The sequence below is a fragment of the Lichenostomus cassidix genome, chromosome 18 (assembly GCF_008360975.1).
Source record: "Lichenostomus cassidix isolate B80296 chromosome 18, HeHo_3.0, whole genome shotgun sequence".
Lineage (NCBI taxonomy): Eukaryota > Metazoa > Chordata > Aves > Passeriformes > Meliphagidae > Lichenostomus > Lichenostomus cassidix.
Window position 1 is genome coordinate 5686434 of NC_139498.1, and position 17540 is coordinate 5703973.

Here is a 17540-nt window from a genome sequence, read left to right on the forward strand (position 1 = left end):
CATGGGAGTCTTCTCACCACCTCTCCCATTCCCTCCCAAGTCTGGCTCCACCACCTGAAGCACTGTTTGAGTTTTGCTGCCTGGACAGGGTCCAAGCTCTCCTCCTCTCCCTCTCCCAGCCATGGTGCTCCCAGCAGATGTCCCCACGGACACATCCACACACCCATCACATGTGGCTTCAGCTGGGACCACAGCCAACCTGCACCAGCCCTCCCCTGCCCCAGAGCCTGCAGGTGGAGTGACCTGCAGTGTCCAGTGCACACCCACCAGCTCTTACCAAAACCTTGGCTTTAAACAGTATCCGGAAAAGCTAAAGCTTATTTCCCTTTTTTCCTGGTTAAATATTTACTCGAAATGTCAAGGGTAACTCATCAGTTATCACCTTCAGAAAGAAACAGATGGTGGTATTTTCATCCACTCCCTTACCAGTGAAACACAAAGAGCAGATGCTGCAGTTCCTGACGGTGGGCATCTCTGCCAGGTGGGTGCTGTGAATCCCTATTTCTGACACCTCTGTGTGTTTTAGGGAAGGAGCTGGAGGGGCAGATGGCTGAGGGAGATGAAGGATGCAGTGGCCCATGAGCAGCATGGGGACTGGTCACTGTGGGATCAGCCCAGGCTCAGGTTGAACATCTCTTCCAGCTCTTCAGATGGACTAAAGACCTCCACACCCCTCACATCCCTCACACAGTCCTAGGGGAAATGCTACACCTGCCAGCCTACAGGTGGGAAACTGAGGCAGGGGAGGAGAGCAAGCCATGTTCTCAGAGGGTGACAGGCAATTCAGTTCCAATGATTTAGATGTAAATTAGGCTCTTTGGTGGCTTTAGGGATCCTGTCTTTAGGGATCCTGAACTTCCACCCATTGTCAAGTGGGACAGAACTAAACTCAAGTCTTCTGAATGGAAGGTCTGTGGTCTAAACTACTGGAGCATCCTTAAATTTTGGGGGACGAGGAAAGAATTTAGTCTCCAGAGTTTAAAGTTGATGATTTTCTCCAACAGTTATTAAGAAATGCTGTTCTAGAAATAATAAAGTGATTTCCCCTGTGAGATACTATTTGGTATCCAGCTGAGAGAGAAAATAGGAGGTTACTTGTCTGACTTTGCAAAGTCATGTGTGTGTTGAAGAAAAAAAGGGCTGAAAAACTGCAGCGTTTGGCTGCTTTAAGCGTTTTGATCAACCTGGGAATTCCTCAAATGAGAATGCATTAGGGTAAAAGCTGCCACCAGTTTAGCTCCATGCCAGTGCTGTTTTCAGCACTACAGGGAGAAAAGACTCTGAAAAGATTTTGAAAAATAATAGTTCTTACTAATGGAAACCTTCAGACCTTGGAGCTGCCTCAGAGTAAGGATCTGATCCAACATTGAGGCAAATCCGTGCAAAGATTCCTGATACTCTCCTGAGAGTCTGATAATTCTCTAAGAGGTGTCAATGAAATTCTCAGCTTTTCCAGATTATTAATATCACATCCAATATGTCAACATACAGCATCCCCACACTTCATCAGCATTGCCAAGGTCCTGCTGCTATCAGGCTTGTAAAATCTGATTATCTGACCCACACCCCTGCAATTTATGGCTGAAGGATGCAACTGATTTGGAGCCCTGCAGCTGTGCCAGAGATGGAGACGTGATGAGGTTCCATTCAGCACAATTCCAGTCTGCATTAGGCATATGACAAACAGGGAAATTGAAATGAGACCTTCTTTCTTCTTTGTTTTGGTGAGAAGAAATCTTAATTCCCCCTGGTCCTGCTGGTCTGAGCATTCCCAATGCTGTTAAACCCCTGGTGTGAGATGCTCCAAACCCACTGTTAACCTCATCCCAGTTGGATTCATTACCAACATTAAGCCTTACAGCCTGATGAGAGCTCTCAGAAGTAGCAGCACTTAGATGAAGCAACAGATCAATGTTAATGAAGACCTTCCTCCACCGATTAAAAAAAAATTAGCAAAGGTGATGATATGACAGATGGAAGAGAGTTATGAAATTACTATTAGACCACAATGGTATAAAAGTGAATAATTTATCTGTGTGCTTTGGAAGTCAAAGTCCAGGCTATGTAGCGAGTAAAACAGTCCTGAACTCCACACACATTAAATCTGAATACATTTTCAATTTTGATTTCTCTTGTATCTTAAGCTACACCGCTTGATCCCAACAACAGCAGGTTGAACGCATTAGGAAGGAATGTTATTGTATAAGCAATCCCTTTACTGGCTGAAACATCAGAGGGTCATGGAAACATCTTTAAATGTCACTCCTTTTTGAATTTATTTTTGGAATTCTGGTCATAAAGCTGGGCTTGAATCCGCATGGATTCAATTTGGAGGCTGATAATCAATCATGCAATCAAAACCCCGTGATTGGCACGCAGGCCAGGTTTTTTTAAGGCCTGGGTAGAAGGCAGAAGCATGTGGGGTTTTGTGGGCTGCATAAAGCAACGGGGTGGTTGCCACAGGAGAAAATCAGAGACAGAACGAGGGAGATCTTTTGCAAGGATCCCCCTTCCAGGCCATCCAGTGGGAAAGCCAATGCAGAGATGACAAGGGCTGTCCCTGCTCTGGAGCTGTGTGACACAGACAGCTGTGGCTTGGCTGCTCTGTGAGGGTGTCCCCGAGTGTCCCCAGAAAGGGAGGACAGAAGGAGCCAGGCTTGCTCCTCTGTGGTGTCAGTGGAGCACTTGCTTTGCTCTCTGCCTCACACTTCCCCAGGAAAGAAATCTGTCTCAGCCTCCACGGGAGACTTCACCCAGACACGGGAGCCAGAGCTGTGGCGCAGGAAGACCTCAGGTCACCTGTCCCAGCTGTCACCCCGCGTTGTGCAGCTGCACATCCCGGCTGTGTGGCAAGGAAGGAATCCCTGAGCCACACTGAGCCTGCAGCAAAGGCAGCACGGGCAGCTGTGGGCAGCTGTGGGCAGCTGTGGGCAGCTGTGGGCAGAGGCTGCTCGGAGCAGCCCAGATGTGCAGCACAGAGGCAGATGGGAGTCCACAGGCAGAGATTTATGACTTACTGGAAAGCCCCCAGTTTGATGGCTGCTTTTTCATTTCCTACAAATCTAATTACGGGGGAACTTAACTGATTCTGAACATATTTAGGGAATGGGCTTGCTGCTGTCTTTTTTTTTACGTTTCCTTTGTAGTAGAAGGCAGTGTGTTGGCTGAAAACATTCACGTAGTCTCTTGAGAAAACAAATCAAATATCAAATAGCAATGGAATAGCCTAATCCCACACATGCTTCAGATAGCAGCTCTTCCTCCAGCCTGCAGTTACTGAGTGGATTATTCTCCCTAACTGCAGATTATTCATGGACACAGGTGACTACAGAGAAAGGCTCCAGTTAAAAAAGACCCAGGTCCTGGCCAGGCAGCCCTACAGATCGACAAAGTAGCACACATGGCTTTGACCAGGTCACACAGGTGACTCCAGCAGAGCTCAGCACAACCCAAATATCTCCCTTTAAACCTGATTTAACCATCAAAAGAGAAGCTTGCATGCCACAGTTCAGAGATGAGAAATCAATCCTTCTTTTACACAGAGCCATCTAGATTATTTTATAGGCTTTCTCAACATGGGTCAAAAATCAGCAGAAGCATAGGAGCAGAACAAATCCACCCAACCAGCAACTGGGCAGAAACTATCCCAGAAACTGCAGCTGACGTGAGATACCAGGGGACACACAAAGAGAGAAGAGTCTGAATTGGAGTCACATAGGAATATAGTCTACTTACATGGTGAGGGAGCTGAACTACCCCAGTGGTGCCAGCTGTCCAGATAAAAATGATTAAAAGCAGCTCACGTCCTAAAACTCACCAGGTGCAACACACACATACAGACCAATTGAACAGAACGTCCTTTATAGCTGATGAGAATATTTGAAAGATATATGTATAGGCATGGCCATTGTTATTTAGACTTATTATTCACACAGGGGTAGTAAAACAACATCTTCTGTCAGAAGCAGGGCCCTATTTTTCTGTTCTGAAAGAGAAAAATCCTGACTCAAAGTGAACCTTTTATGGAGGAAGCAGCGGTAAGATATGACAGGCACACAAAGATGCTTTGAGCAGGAAGGTTTATTAGCTGCTGCTAACAGGAGCAGCAACAATGGTATTAAAGAGGAACTGCATTTAGCATGGAGAGAAACCTTCATGCCTTGGGGTACAGGTCACAAACAGATGCCTGTTTAGAGGAGGTTGGTCCTTGGGCAGGTTCTTATCGGAGTGGAAGCTGTCCCTGGAGCATGGGATACTGCCTGCTGGCACAGTTGGGGGGGCCAAGTTAGCAGCACAATTGTTTTCCTCTTGTCTGGGTCATTTTCAAAATAAATGTCTCTCTAAAATTAATGGCGAGCTGGGGAAAAAAGGCTTCTTTGCATTCCAGGTTAAGCAACACTTGAGTCTCTGCTTCCTTAAAAATAATCTGCCACCTGCTACTAATTTCCTTCTTTGTTACAAAAGCCACTGACTGCCTGAAGGAAAGGGGGAGAAGAAGCTGTTAAGCTGCACTTTACACAGCGCAAATGAGCACACAAATAGCAGGGGATGTGTGTTTTAATGAGCAGAAGAGGTATTGATCAGTTTCCTATTGCACTTGGGGTTGATCCCAAAACACAGCGAGGTCCCAGAGCTCTCGCAGCTCGGCAGGACCTGCGGGGTCTCATTGTCTTCAGAGCCACGGGAGGCTGGGATGACACCTTTGGCACACACACCCTACACCCCTCAGACTTCCCCTGCCTGTACTTACCTCAGGGGCCTCAGAGTCCTCAGTAGCCTCAGAACCCTCAGCATCCCCAGGATTTTCGTGCCGCTGTCTGACACCATCGAGACCAGGATGTCGATGACGGAGATGAGCACCAGCACCCCATCCAGCACGTTCCAGCTGCTCTTCAGGTAGGCTTTCTCCCCAAAACACAAGCCTAGTGCCACCACCTGCCCGGACACCAAGTTACAACAAATTATGACTGTGGCATCCAAGGTGTTTGTTGCAGTTAGCAGCCTGCTGAGAACATGTTATTTACAGACACCAGTCTGTGAGTCCATTTGCTTCCCAGTACAGAAGCCTAATTAGACAAACCAGCAAAGTGTTCTGCTGGAAGAATTATGAAAATACCAGTGCAGAAACATCCTGGGTCGTCCCTTACAGCTGATGTACTTTTAATGCAGATAAACCTCCCTGCACAAAACTCTTCCTAACGTGTTTAGCTCCGGCATAAAAAATTTTGATTATATTTTATTCTTATGGACTGCTGGAGAGAAGGTTCAGAGTGGCTGACCCAAAGCAATCATGTACAAGCTTTGCAAATAAAGAAACTAGAAAAACTTTCCAAAGAAAGAGCAATTGTTCAGTGCGATGATTATGAATTACACAAGAGAGATTTACAGCCATGGGTTTCTGAGCCTCCTGCCTCAAATCCAGCAAAGTGTTTCAACGTGCTTAAGTCTCTCCCTCCTCAGGAATGCACACAGCAGCTTAGGTTGTTGAGGACAACTGGTTGTTGAAGACAATGGGACTTACATGCATGGCTGAAGTTAAGCATGTGCTCAAGAGCTTTGCTGAATAGGGCAGGATTGCTGAATTGAAGGATCCCGTTGCTCCTATAATGGTGTAAATCAAGAGCAACTTCAGTGAAATTGTTCTGATGTAAAACGTGCTTGGAATAAGGCGTGTGGTGGGCATTTGAATGTGATTCAGAAGCGGAAAATGTACACCTCACTCACAGCTGGTAGACCCAGGGGTTTTGTGAGTCCACTGTAATAAAAAAGCACTAATATAATACAGGCACACTTATCCTCCACCTTCATTTACCTTAACTGTCATCTCAGTCAGGAAGATGACTGTAAAGATGTAGTTGGAGAGTGTTAGGAAAATCCGTTCCTATGAAAGAGAAAATGAGAGACAATGTTTTATAGCCTGGTCTCTGCAGTTGTACATCCCCCCGTGCATATTTGGGTGGTTGATAAATGCTCTACAGATTCTGTGCTGAAACAAGCCTTGGACTGTTTGCTTGCAAAGAGGGAAAAATCCAAATATTTAGACAATAACACTGCACGTTCCAGTCCTGCCAGTACCCGGCTCTGTGTCAGCACCATGGACAGGGACAGCCGCCGGCACCTACCCCCAAAATCCCCCCTTTGCCTCCAAATCCTCCCTGATTCCCCCCAAATTCCCCTCCCCGCAGAGCAGAAACAGGGTGATGTGCCCTCCTTGAAACATGCTTGACAAATCTCTACCTGTCGCTCACCTGCCGACACCACTGCACAGTGTAAATATCACTGAGCTCCCAATTCTCCTAGAAATTAAGTCAATATTAGAGTGACAGAGCTGCAGGACCCATGAGATGCTGAAGCGCAGCTGGCCTGAGTTGTCACTGCTCCAGTGAAGCCAGCAAAGCTCTGGGGGTTTGTGCCAGCTGAGATCTGCCCCCAAAAGGTCGATTCTCTTGCCAAAAGCCACAGGCTACACCTGGCATGAAGCCCAACAGCCTCATTTCCCAGTCCCCTGCACTACCCACCAGACCATACCCTCCTCAGTGCCACCGCTCAGCAAGAGCTTCTAGTGATTACAGATGAGCCCATGAACTGCTTCCCTATCTATAGTTAGCAGAAACCTTTATTTTAATGATGATTATTAAATAAATTACACTTTTCCCTAATCCCCGGACAGCCTCTGATTCCCTGCACTGAGAAATGGGCAGCAGAAGGCAGGGGCTGGAGAAATGATGATGTGTGCTCACGTATGTATGAGCACATACAATTGGCCCCAGTCCTGCTAGTAACAATTTTGGATTTATTTCTGCCTCTCCCTACAGAGCAGTCCCCTAAGAGATGCAGATCTCTCGCTCAAAATGAGATGCAATTTAAACAAGACAAAACACCTTGGCAACTCTCTCGCTTGCCAGATCATGATTTACTGGAAGTGACTCAGGAACCACACAGTAGCTTGTTTCCATACTGGGTCCATAATTAATTAGGTCCTAGACCTGTGCTGTGATTGCGTGAGCTGTGATAGGAAACATCTCCGTTGTTAGCTGACTGCCACACAAAGGCTGCTGTAGGGGGGCAGGCAGTGGGCAGGAGGGACAGGGTAGGGACCTGCTTGTGCAGCTGGAGATAAAACAGCAACAGCGTGGAGGTGAGGCTGAGGATATTGCATTCCTGCCTGGCAAGCATGAGGCTATTTTGAAGGATAATCTCCCCGGCCCATGTCGTGCACTCTGCAGTGGGGAGCACATGCTGGCTTGCAACAGCAGCCCCTGTTCTGATAAGCCAGCTGAAACTGGGACAGGGACAGAGAACTCGCTTGGAGCAGCTCGAAAATCCACAGCTCAGGGAAGCAAAGAACAATTATTTTAAACAACTCAACCTAAACTAACTCTCGGTTTCCAGATGAGAGCTCCATCAGCACAGGCAGGGCCTGTGAACTCCCCCTGGCTCCCCTGCCCCACTGCTCTGCATCCCATTCTCCTCTGCAGCTCCCAGGCCATGGTCCATCCCCCTGAACCTCACACCAGTCTCTGTCTCCTCTTCTCTCTGCACTCTCCCAAAGCCAGGGGACACCACAGCTGCTCCTCTCCTGGGTGAAGCACTGGGTCTGTGTGCTACAGCTCTTTGCTTTGGATTGCTCCAGCTCACACATGTCCCCTATTTCCTTTCATCTGTGTAACTGCAGCTCCTTTCAGAGCCAGCCTTGGTGAGGGGTGACTCTCACAGGACACAGCATGGGGCTGCAAAGAAGCATTTAGGGTTTTAAGGGATGTTCTCAGGGTGCCCCATTTGGGGAGCAGCAGGGTGATCTCCTGCTAGATCAGCTGGCAGGGAGCCCTGCTCTCTTTCAGTTGGGAGTTGGTGCACGACTGCATGGGAACTGAAAGAAAAAAATTGATTTAGGGGAGGGACTGCTGGGCAAACTGTTACAGTAAGGAGGACTACTAGGGAATGCTTAAAATAGGCACAGAGCAGCCTAGACTCCAGTTTTAAGGTCTTACATTGAAAATCCACAAAAATGAACAGCCTGACACGCCTACATCAACAAAACAGGATTCTATACGATTGTGATATGAGCAGTCTTGGGCGATAAATCAGCAAGAGCCCAGTGCATCTCACCCCAATCTACGCTAAAATAAAAGAGCAATAGGGTGATTCTGCCCCTCTGATTGCCAGATGTTGGTGCTGTGAGGGTCTAGTTTGAGGAATCCTTATTATTATGTATTAAAACAAAGCCATTACGAGAACTGGCATTGCAGTGCCTGCATTAATTCAGTTTTTCTGGTGTCACAACAAAGCTGGTACACAAAGGGGAGAGCAGAGTATGAAATGAACAGTTTCCCCCATTCCCTTCGCACCACACATACGTGCCCGTGGGGAACAGATGGAAGAAGTGAACATTGTGTTGAGAGAGGAGAAGTGTTTGAAGGTTTCTCAGAGAAGGAAACTGAGACAGATGTCATGCTATGTCATGTGCTAAAACCTTGATCGTACTTGCAGAAATGGGATATTGGATATATTGCAGGTCACGATCTCTGCTTTTGTGCTTTGAAAGGAGACTGGGTGGGGGCCAGGAGAGTTGCTGCACCTAATTCAAGGGATACTCAGGGGTGCTGGCACCTTCCCATTTTAAAAAGAGAAAGAAAACAAGACCAAGTGAACAGCAGTGAGGTCCCAGCCACAGGTGTTTGCTCCACGAGGAGCACAGGAAAACCTTAACCTCCGAAACTCACAGCGCTGTGAGGCTCAATCTTGGGCCGTTCCATGGCAATGGTGATGCAGTTCAGGAAAATGATCACCAAGACAACGTGATCAAACATCTTGTGAGTGATGATTTTATTGCACATCAGACGGAATCTGCCGAGAGAGAGAGGGGAAAAAAAAAAATAAGAAGAGTAGACACAGACTAGCTATTAATGCTCGACTGGCTGGGGAGACACGCAGCAGCTCGGCGCATGGCAGGGAAATCGAGCGCTCTGCTTGCAAAGCAGATGAGCTCCAATCCCCCAATCCCCTCCCTGGCAGAGCCTCATGCTGAGGGCAGATTGGGGTATGAACAGAAAGGGATCTGAGCTATGGGATTGAGCCACAAATTTCAAGCCCTGGGAATGTTCATAGGGGGTTTTGCTCACTGGGAAGGGGGAAGCTGCTTCCACGACTTGGACACACAGCCAGGTTTGGATCTGCCCCCCTACCTGGTTCCTAGTGCTCAGGTTTAGCTTAAATTAAGGAAGAAAAATTCCCAGTGAGCCTGTAAGGGTTGAGCACACGTGGAACAAAGGGACAGAAGCTATTTATTGTGACAGATGGCTGTACACTGACCCAGGATTTATAATACCGTATTACATTTCCCAAAGTCTGTTTCTGAAAATCTCTCTAATCTTTGTATGAATGAACCTGAACGCTGTCCAGGGCGCTCGGTTGCAGCACGGGAAACCCTCGGTGAGTGTCCAGAGGAACGCGTCGGTCAGCACGGAGCCCAGCTGGCTCCACATGGCCAGGATTTGGGAAGGGCAGAGCCCTCGAGCAAGGAGAGGGTGCTCTCTGAGAAAAAGGGAAGGGGAGGATGGAGAAGTCCCTTTGAGAGGCAGGTTGAGGAGGTCAGGGGGTCCTTTGCTGTGCTGTAAGTGTGCTGTGGGGCAAATTCAGATTTTTCTGTGTGGTGCAGCACCTCCCCCTTGCTCCAAACCCACCAGGCTCCACCAAGTGAAAATCCTGCAGAGCAGTAAACTGCAAAGTAAATAGGGAACCTGATGAAGCTGCAACCATGCCCTGGCCATGGGTGTTGACTGGACACTCCTGTGCTCTCTGCAGCCTGCTTGCTGTGTGACCCTGATGTCCTGCTGGGGCAGGGGAAGGGCTGGGAGTTTTGGGGACTGACAAACAGAGACCCATCCAGGATAAACAGGCAGGTGAGCCATTGTAATGAAAGCTTCCATTGCTCCCATCCATCCTATCACACCACCACTGTCCCAGTGCCCTGCCTTACCTGGAATGAGGGGCAAAGATGTAGATGGACCAGGAGTCTCTCTCCTTGCAGCAGGTGGGGAGCCGAGCCCTCAGCCAGGCCTTCATGCGATCCCTTTTGCTCTGGGGGGAAACAGACAGAGCGGGAGGAAAACAGAACTGTTAAAACAGCAAACCCCCAAAACTTCCAAGTGAAGGACTTGGGGCAGCTTTTCACTAAGCATGTATCTCCAAGGGCTCAGTAAAGCTGAAAGAAAATAATATCCCCAAAAAAGACCCTGCTGGGCAGGGGTAGGAGCTCTGGCAGCTGGATGAGGGCTGTGCCAACCCTGTGAGCTCACAGGGCTTGGTCCTGCTTCTTCTTCTGCAGGGTGACTGTGCCTGGCACACAGTTATTCAAGAGGACAAATATGATAAATAAAACCTTTGCCCAGAGGAATGATAACCCACTTAGTCCCTCCAAATACTCATCAGATGCTTGCCTGAATCTTGTAAGGTGTTTTGGGGAATTTTTGGGGGTTTTTTTTTCTTGTTTTTTTTAACAATATAGAACGCTTGTGTCAGAGGTTATAAAGGGAGCAGAGGGAGGGTTTCCTGCAGCTGGCTGCGTGTCCATGCACCACTGGAAAGCTGAAGAAATAATTTGAGACCCAAGTTTTGGTCCAGGAGCACAATGGTGAGTGTCTGCCCCTCATTCAGCAAGAACAGATTAGATGGGAGATTATAAAGGCAGAAGGGAGCATCGTGGTCAGCCTGACCTGCATGAACATGGGCTGTCCAATTCCTGCAAATTAATTCCCACTTGAAACCACAGCACATCCTCAGCCACACAGACTTGGGTTATAGACTGTCTGCAAGGTCATTTCAGGTCAGGAGGGCACAAGCAAAAGCCTGAGCCAAGAAGTCAACTGAAGACATCAAAAACTGGACACCGAGGGGAAGCCTCATCCTGGCTGCAACGGCTTCTGACTTATGTTTATCACCTTCTCAGCCACAGACCTCCAAAGGAAAGTCAGGATCTTTAACCACACTGGCAAAGCAGTATTAGCACCCTGTGCATGCACAACCATTAAAAGCCAGGTCAACATCTTGTCCACCACACCAGAGCTTCCCCAACCCTTCCACAGCAAAGCACCAGGAGATAAACCCACAGAGCAGTGTGCCTGCTGTCACCACAGCAGTCTGCAGACAAATAAAAACCAATTCTTGCTCTTTCATCACTCCTATTTCTCTGCCACCACCTGGATTGGGAAGGGCAGGCCTGGGAATGTGCCTGTGTGAGCTCTTTGAAGCTTCTTCTAGAGATGTTCAGGGCTGTGAGGACACAGAGGGGTGTGAAGAACAGTGCAGGAATCACCCTCACAGCCCAGGAGCACCCACACTCCAGGACTGAGGCACTTTTATTTGTTTCATCGTGGAAACAGAGAGGGGGATTCATTTTGAGGCAAACTCTCAGCATTTGGAGGACTCTAGACTGTAAAAATGGGATTTGTTAGGGTAATTGAGCAGAATGGAGGAAGTGCTTTCTCTTCCTATAGACACCCAGCCAGGAGTCTCATTAGTGATGGAGAATAATTGGTGTAGTACCTGTTTTAATGAAAGCTCTTGGTGACAACCTGAACCCTTCAGAAAATGAAAATCGCCTTGGGCAAATAACAAGAAAAGTTTAAGTAACAAAAAGAAAAGTTAGAGCTTTCTACCCTGCTCCTTCAGCCATCCCTTCTTCCCTCAACTTCTACACACAGACCATGCACAGCACACCAGTGGGGTTTCGGTTGTCTTGGATGTTCTCACATCCCTTTTCCAGCTTCAGGCAAGGAGTAAGAACTGCTCCCTTCTCTCTAAACTGTATTTAATAGAGCATGCATCCTTGGGGTTGTGTTATCCCTTTGAGCAGCCTGGTTAGCCCAATTATCCATCGTCTTAACGAAGGTAAATAAATGGATAAAAATTGGGTTCCTGCTCAAAGCTGTGGTGAGAGCAGTGATTGCTACCCCAGCCTCTGGACATGGAGTAATAGCTACAACTCAGTCCAGTTCATTTTTGTGAGCTGGAAGGTTTCCAGGAGTATCTATTATTCAAAGCAGTTCTGGTATTTATCAAGGGGATTTGTAGTGAATGGTAATGCGTCAGCAGCACAGAATGCTTCTTCATATTCCTTTTGTCCAGTTTTAATGCCAAAGATATTTTGGGGTTTGGCTAATTGTTGCAGCTTGCAGTTCATGGGCTAAATCAGATAACAAAGGCAAAAAGTGATCTTCCATCATGTCTCTATTCAGTGGGTTACAGTGAGGGTGAGCACCGGGGCTGCTCTGAGCAGAGCCAAGTACATCCCCAGAAATCCAAACTCCAAGGAATTACTCCATATTTCCACCAGTGGAACAGCACAGTTCAGTTAATTTGAGCCAAATGTAAGGTATTTGTGAAATAAACCCTGAGAGTTTCCAACCCCAGCCCCATCCAAGGCTTTCCCAGCGAGGTCCAGGCAGGCTCTGTGTGCTGACAATGGGGCTGATTGCTGCTCAAGCCTGCATTATGTTCAAAGTGAGAGATCAATTATATAAATCACATCTATTTGTTCATAAAACACACCTGGGCAGGATGAATAAAGATGTGGGGGGAGAAGGAAACTACTCTTTAATTCAGTTGCCAGTGACTTGGACAAAATCTCCCTGGGTAAGCCCATCCAGAGGCAGCAGGAGCCAGGATGTGGGATGGTTCTGGGTGCTAAAAAAGAGCCTCTCAATCCCACAGCAAGGAGAGCTGCTGATAAATAGCTTTTTTCTTTTTTTTTTTTATAAAGGAATTTCAGATATTTATGCACTTCTGAGGGTAGGATGAAAGGCAGTTGGCAATAAAAGATGACTGATGCACTCCTCAGAGTAAGGGAGAGGCTTCAATTTATTAAAGATTTATTATAAGGATGGGGGAACTGCTGAAAAACGCTCTGTGAGCAGCAGAGGACCTCCAGGCAAGCTGGAAGCTGCACAGAGGCGCTCGGGACCTGATTATTTAATTTTAATATGCAACAGGGACAGGCTGAGAGGGTTTGGGAGTGGCTGGACTGCACGCCATGGAGAAAAAGTGGAGTAGGCAAAGGGAAAGGAGCTGAAATTGCGAAATGCAGTGAGGTTTTGGGGAGGAGGGGACACGTTGGTTGCATATTCAATATTTCCCTTACTTTCTGCTCTGAGTACTCAGCAATTTGGGTAGAAAACAACCAAAAGCACCTAAAATCCAGTGGTTGGAAACAACAAAGAGCTGGCAGCAGGTCTCTGATCCCAGTCACAGCCACATGAACCCAAGCAGGCTGTGGATTGCTTTCTCTGTGAGAGACTCCTTGCCTGCAGTGATGCAATGAAGAACAGATTTCAGCCCCCTGATTTCACACTTCTGGGGAGAGGAGCTGTCAGGGGTCTGATTTTGGCCCCTCGGAGGGATGGAAATTCAGAATAAATTCACTGAAGGCAGCAGAGCAGCACTAATATAGGGGGAGCCTGGGAAATCCAGACGAAGCCTTTGCACTTCCTTTAATTTCTGCCCAGAGACAATCAAATCCAGGCAGCAAGGAGGGATGTGAAGCTTTGATGCAGAAGGGCATATTGAGGATTACTTTGATCTGAGTAACAGTCAAGTTCTCCTCTTCTTTTGTTGATGGGGAGTTTTGTATTTCATTTTTTTCCCATTTAAAATGCAATTTTTTTCATAGCCTTTGTCAAGGCTAATTTAGGAGCAAAGCTTCCCCCTAAATGTCAGGAGGGAATCCCAAAGGGAAGCTCTGCATCCTGGGGTCCCATTTTGCTAATCTGAGCAATATTTTCTGATCCATCTGGTTTAGTGATTTGCAGTGAAGACACATTCCAGAGCATGGGGAAAGGCACAGCCAGCTGCAGGTGTCCTAGCTGTGGCTATCCCATGGGCTGGGACACAATTTATTTCCCGTATCCTGTCAATTCTTCCCCTTGGCATTTGCTTTTGACCATTCCATGAGGGGAATGAGGTGATCACACCCCCCATGGCCAGACCCCAGCACACAGAGGATGATGGTTGGTTTATGCTAAAAGCAGCTGCCATAATGTGGATTAAAAATCTTATTCAACAGCTCATTGCCAGCACTGGCTGGGGGCTGGGAGAGGAAGGACACATCCCATCTCACCATGCCCAGCACAAGGGGGACTGCTGGTTTTTGATCCTGTGGGATGATTGGACCAGGTGATCTGGAAAAGCAGCAGATGTTGGAGCATGAGAAAAAAATCCCTAGCTAGCAATAAAGAGCATGGTCTCTTTAACACTTTTAATAGTGGATATTTTTTTTTCAAAAATAATTACTGCTCCTTTTCTTAAAAATTCAATTTATTTTATGGAAGTTAAAAAAGCAGGTTAAGACAATCAGTAAAAATCCCAGGCTGAGGATCCATGCTGGAGATGTAATGGGATAATGGCTTTTTGCAAAGGCAGTTCATGGCTGAGTGACTCCATTCTGCCAGCACTAACTCTCTTCTCCTCCCATAAGGAGCAGAGGACTCTGGAGTCAACCCTGCCTTTCACATCCCTTCACATGATCCCAATTCCATTTTCATTCAATAAACTCAGAGAAAAAGAGTAAAATCATGCCCACAAGCTGCAGCTTCCCTGTTCTCAGAACAGCCCCTGTTACCATAACATGGTGCTACCCAAACCCCATCTCCACCCCAACAGAAACAGAGTCACCCCTGGGGATGACACATCAAACCATCACATTTTTAAGCCTGAGGACAGGGTTTAATCAAAGAAATAACCTGGGGAGAGCAGGAATCACTCCAAAAGTGGCCCCAAAGTACACGTGACAGCCGGAACTGCGACACCCTTGTGCCCAACTCAAGCCCCACTCTGCCAGTCATGCAAACAACTCTGGAAAAGCAGCCAGGTTCCCATTTTTCCCCTTAAGATACAAACATCCATGTGAAAAAAGGACCAGGAACCCTCATCCCTTCCCTGCACTTCCAGCCTTTTTAGCTAATATTTCCTAAATGGCACTTTTCAGGCTCGTGAAAGAGACACTCATCGGTGAAATGCCTCTTCAGATGGAAATTAATGCAGAGCCTTTGAAATTACCACCTTCTCCACAGGACTATCAGTGCCATGGGAATGGAGGGCCAAGCCCTGCCCTTTCCTTGCCTATAGAAATTTTCTGCTGCTTGTGCAGGGGCAGAAAACTGAATAATTGTTGGAAAGCAGGGAGAATTAGTTATTTCACTTAAAAAACCAACCAAAAAAACCAAAAAACAATGGAAAAATGAACCCAGAAAAGCATATATTTCCAACAGATAGCCTTCACTCTGCATGGTTTAGTGCAACCTGGGGAGTTTTACCCTTATCTCTCCATCATGAGCCATCTGATACTGCACTGTAATACTTAATATGATCCCAGCCCCATTTCTGAGAGCACCCACTGCCCAGACACCTCCTGCGTGACTCTCAGTCTTATCTGGTGGTGACAGTGAGATCTAATCCCTTTTACACCCACTTGTGCACTCCTGAGATGGGGACAACCTTCGTTATGACAAGTCAAAAAGCCCAAAATGAGCACGTGGCCCTTCCTTACCATGTTGCCTTCGTCATCGCCATCATCACCCTCCGGGTGGGGCTCATCCAGGTGGAGCTGGTGCAGCAGCAGACCCGGAGAGGTTTTCCCATTGCAGTCCTGGTGCTCGGAGGCAGTGGTTCTGGTGCTGTGCATGCTGCTGGTCCTGTACAGCGAAGGCACCTGCAGGGTATCCTGGAGGTCAAAGGACCCTTTTGTTTCCAGCGACTCCATGCGGTGAGGCAAAGAGCCATTGAAGCTGCCAGCCCGGCTGGAGTGCTCCTCATCCGAGCTGTCCCCTTCCTCCGAGCTCTCCTTCCCCTCCCCGGACAGGAGCGACCTGCGCTCGCCGCTCTGCGCCCTCCGCTTCAGGCTGGGCGCTCTGCCGATGCTGTTCCAGCTGGAGCGGCGGCTGTTCCAGGAGCTGCTGGCTCTCCAGGGGCTGTGCGGGGAGCTGCGGGCGCTGGGCTGCGGGAAGGACAGCGACAGGGAGCGCATCAGCCCCGTGCCACCCGCCCCGGGCCGGCGGGGGCGGCTGCGTGGACGGACAGCCCCACGGACGCACTGAACATCCGCAGGAGGTGGTGATGAGAGTACCGGGGACTTGAGCTCGTAGGTGGCCACGGGCTCCACGGAGACGCCGCTGGCCCGGCGGGACTCGTAGCCCTGCGCGGTGTCCCCGAACACGGCGCTCTTGGGCATGGGCATGGGTGTGGCGGCCGTGTGGATGATGAGCGGAGGGGTCAGGCTCTTCTTCAGCTCCGGGTGCTCGCTCAGGGCCATCACTGCGAGAGACAGGAGGGTTTGGGGTGTCATACCGTAAGGGGGAACATCTACGGGTGGGCAAAGCTGTGCTGGGAGGGTCAGTCAGGGGGATGTGGGTCAGAAAGCCCTTCTGGAGAATGTGGCTGTTCAGCCCACCAGGGCATGTCCAACGGGAATATCAATGGGATCAGGTGTCAATGGTAGAGGACAGCACACCCAAAGTGTCACCTGCTGCCCCTCAACCTCCAACCCTAGGAACCTGCTGTCCGCTTCCTCCATCCTCCTCCAAACTCCCCCAGCAGAGAAACCCCAAAAGCCCAGACTTCAGGCTTGGTGGGGAAATTACAGCTCAAATGCAATCATGTCTCCCTGCCTGCATCCCACAATCCCACCCCAAGCCTGCTGCAAAGCCAAGCATGACACAATGGGGACTACAGCATCCCCTCTAGGAGGGTTTTTTTCCTTTTGGACACACTGTTTTCACAGCAGAGCAAGGTTTCTGTGGAAGGGCCCATCCTCCTGGGGTTATTACTCACAGGCTGGATTTGACAAGTTTTTCTTAAGTCCTCCCTCCTCTTCCAGGCTGCGGGGGAAGAGATCCCCCTCGGAATCAGACTTGGAAGCATCACCCTGGAGCAAAACAGAAGGCTTCAGCAAGGAGGCTGAGGGGCCACAGAGCACGGACAGCCCTCTCCAAAAATGGATTCCCGTGTCCAACACCACACCTACGGATCCACTGAACTTGGTACCACGATGCAACATCACCTTCCACAAAATGATGCATGCACAGGTTTATACCACAGACTAATTAACCTCCTACCAGGAAGATGGATTGCCTCTGGCTCCAAACACGGTCCCAGAAAGGGATCAGGAAAGAAACCAAACTATTGCCTAATTTTTGCTGCTGGAATTGCATATGTGGCAGATGTTAGGGAAGGACAGATATCGATGAGCAATTTGAGGACAAAAGATGATCCTACTAATCTCTCTGAATTTATGCACCTAAAACTCCCCAGGTGTGGCTGTTTCTAGAGGTGCTTTGATGGAGCAATCCAGGGTTCAGGAAGGGCACAACAGACCCCGAATTTCCAGTGTGACAAATGTGCACATGTCCATGGACACCCCATCAGCACAGAGAGGATCCAGGTGGCAGAACCCAACATCAACTGCCACGAGGGGCCCTTTCCCTCCCAGCTGCCACACACAAGAGGAGCAGGAGTTTTGGGGATTTACGCTGGATCATTTGGGAGGGTTT

General features: G+C 48.4%; 1 protein-coding gene across 18 annotated transcripts in view; it reads right to left on the reverse strand.

Moving 5' to 3' along the window:
* CACNA1G (calcium voltage-gated channel subunit alpha1 G) overlaps positions 1-17540 on the reverse strand; it is a 140763-nt gene that overhangs the window by 36770 nt on the left and 86453 nt on the right. For all 18 annotated transcript variants that reach the window (XM_085077673.1, XM_085077672.1, XM_085077663.1 and 15 more), the window contains 7 exons: positions 16822-16915; positions 16118-16305; positions 15542-15988; positions 9980-10080; positions 8724-8847; positions 5813-5881; positions 4751-4935 (listed from right to left, as the gene is read on the reverse strand). In XM_085077673.1, coding sequence (XP_084933799.1) covers positions 4751-4935; positions 5813-5881; positions 8724-8847; positions 9980-10080; positions 15542-15988; positions 16118-16305; positions 16822-16915 — 1208 coding nt within the window. The remainder of the gene's footprint in view (positions 1-4750; positions 4936-5812; positions 5882-8723; positions 8848-9979; positions 10081-15541; positions 15989-16117; positions 16306-16821; positions 16916-17540) is intronic.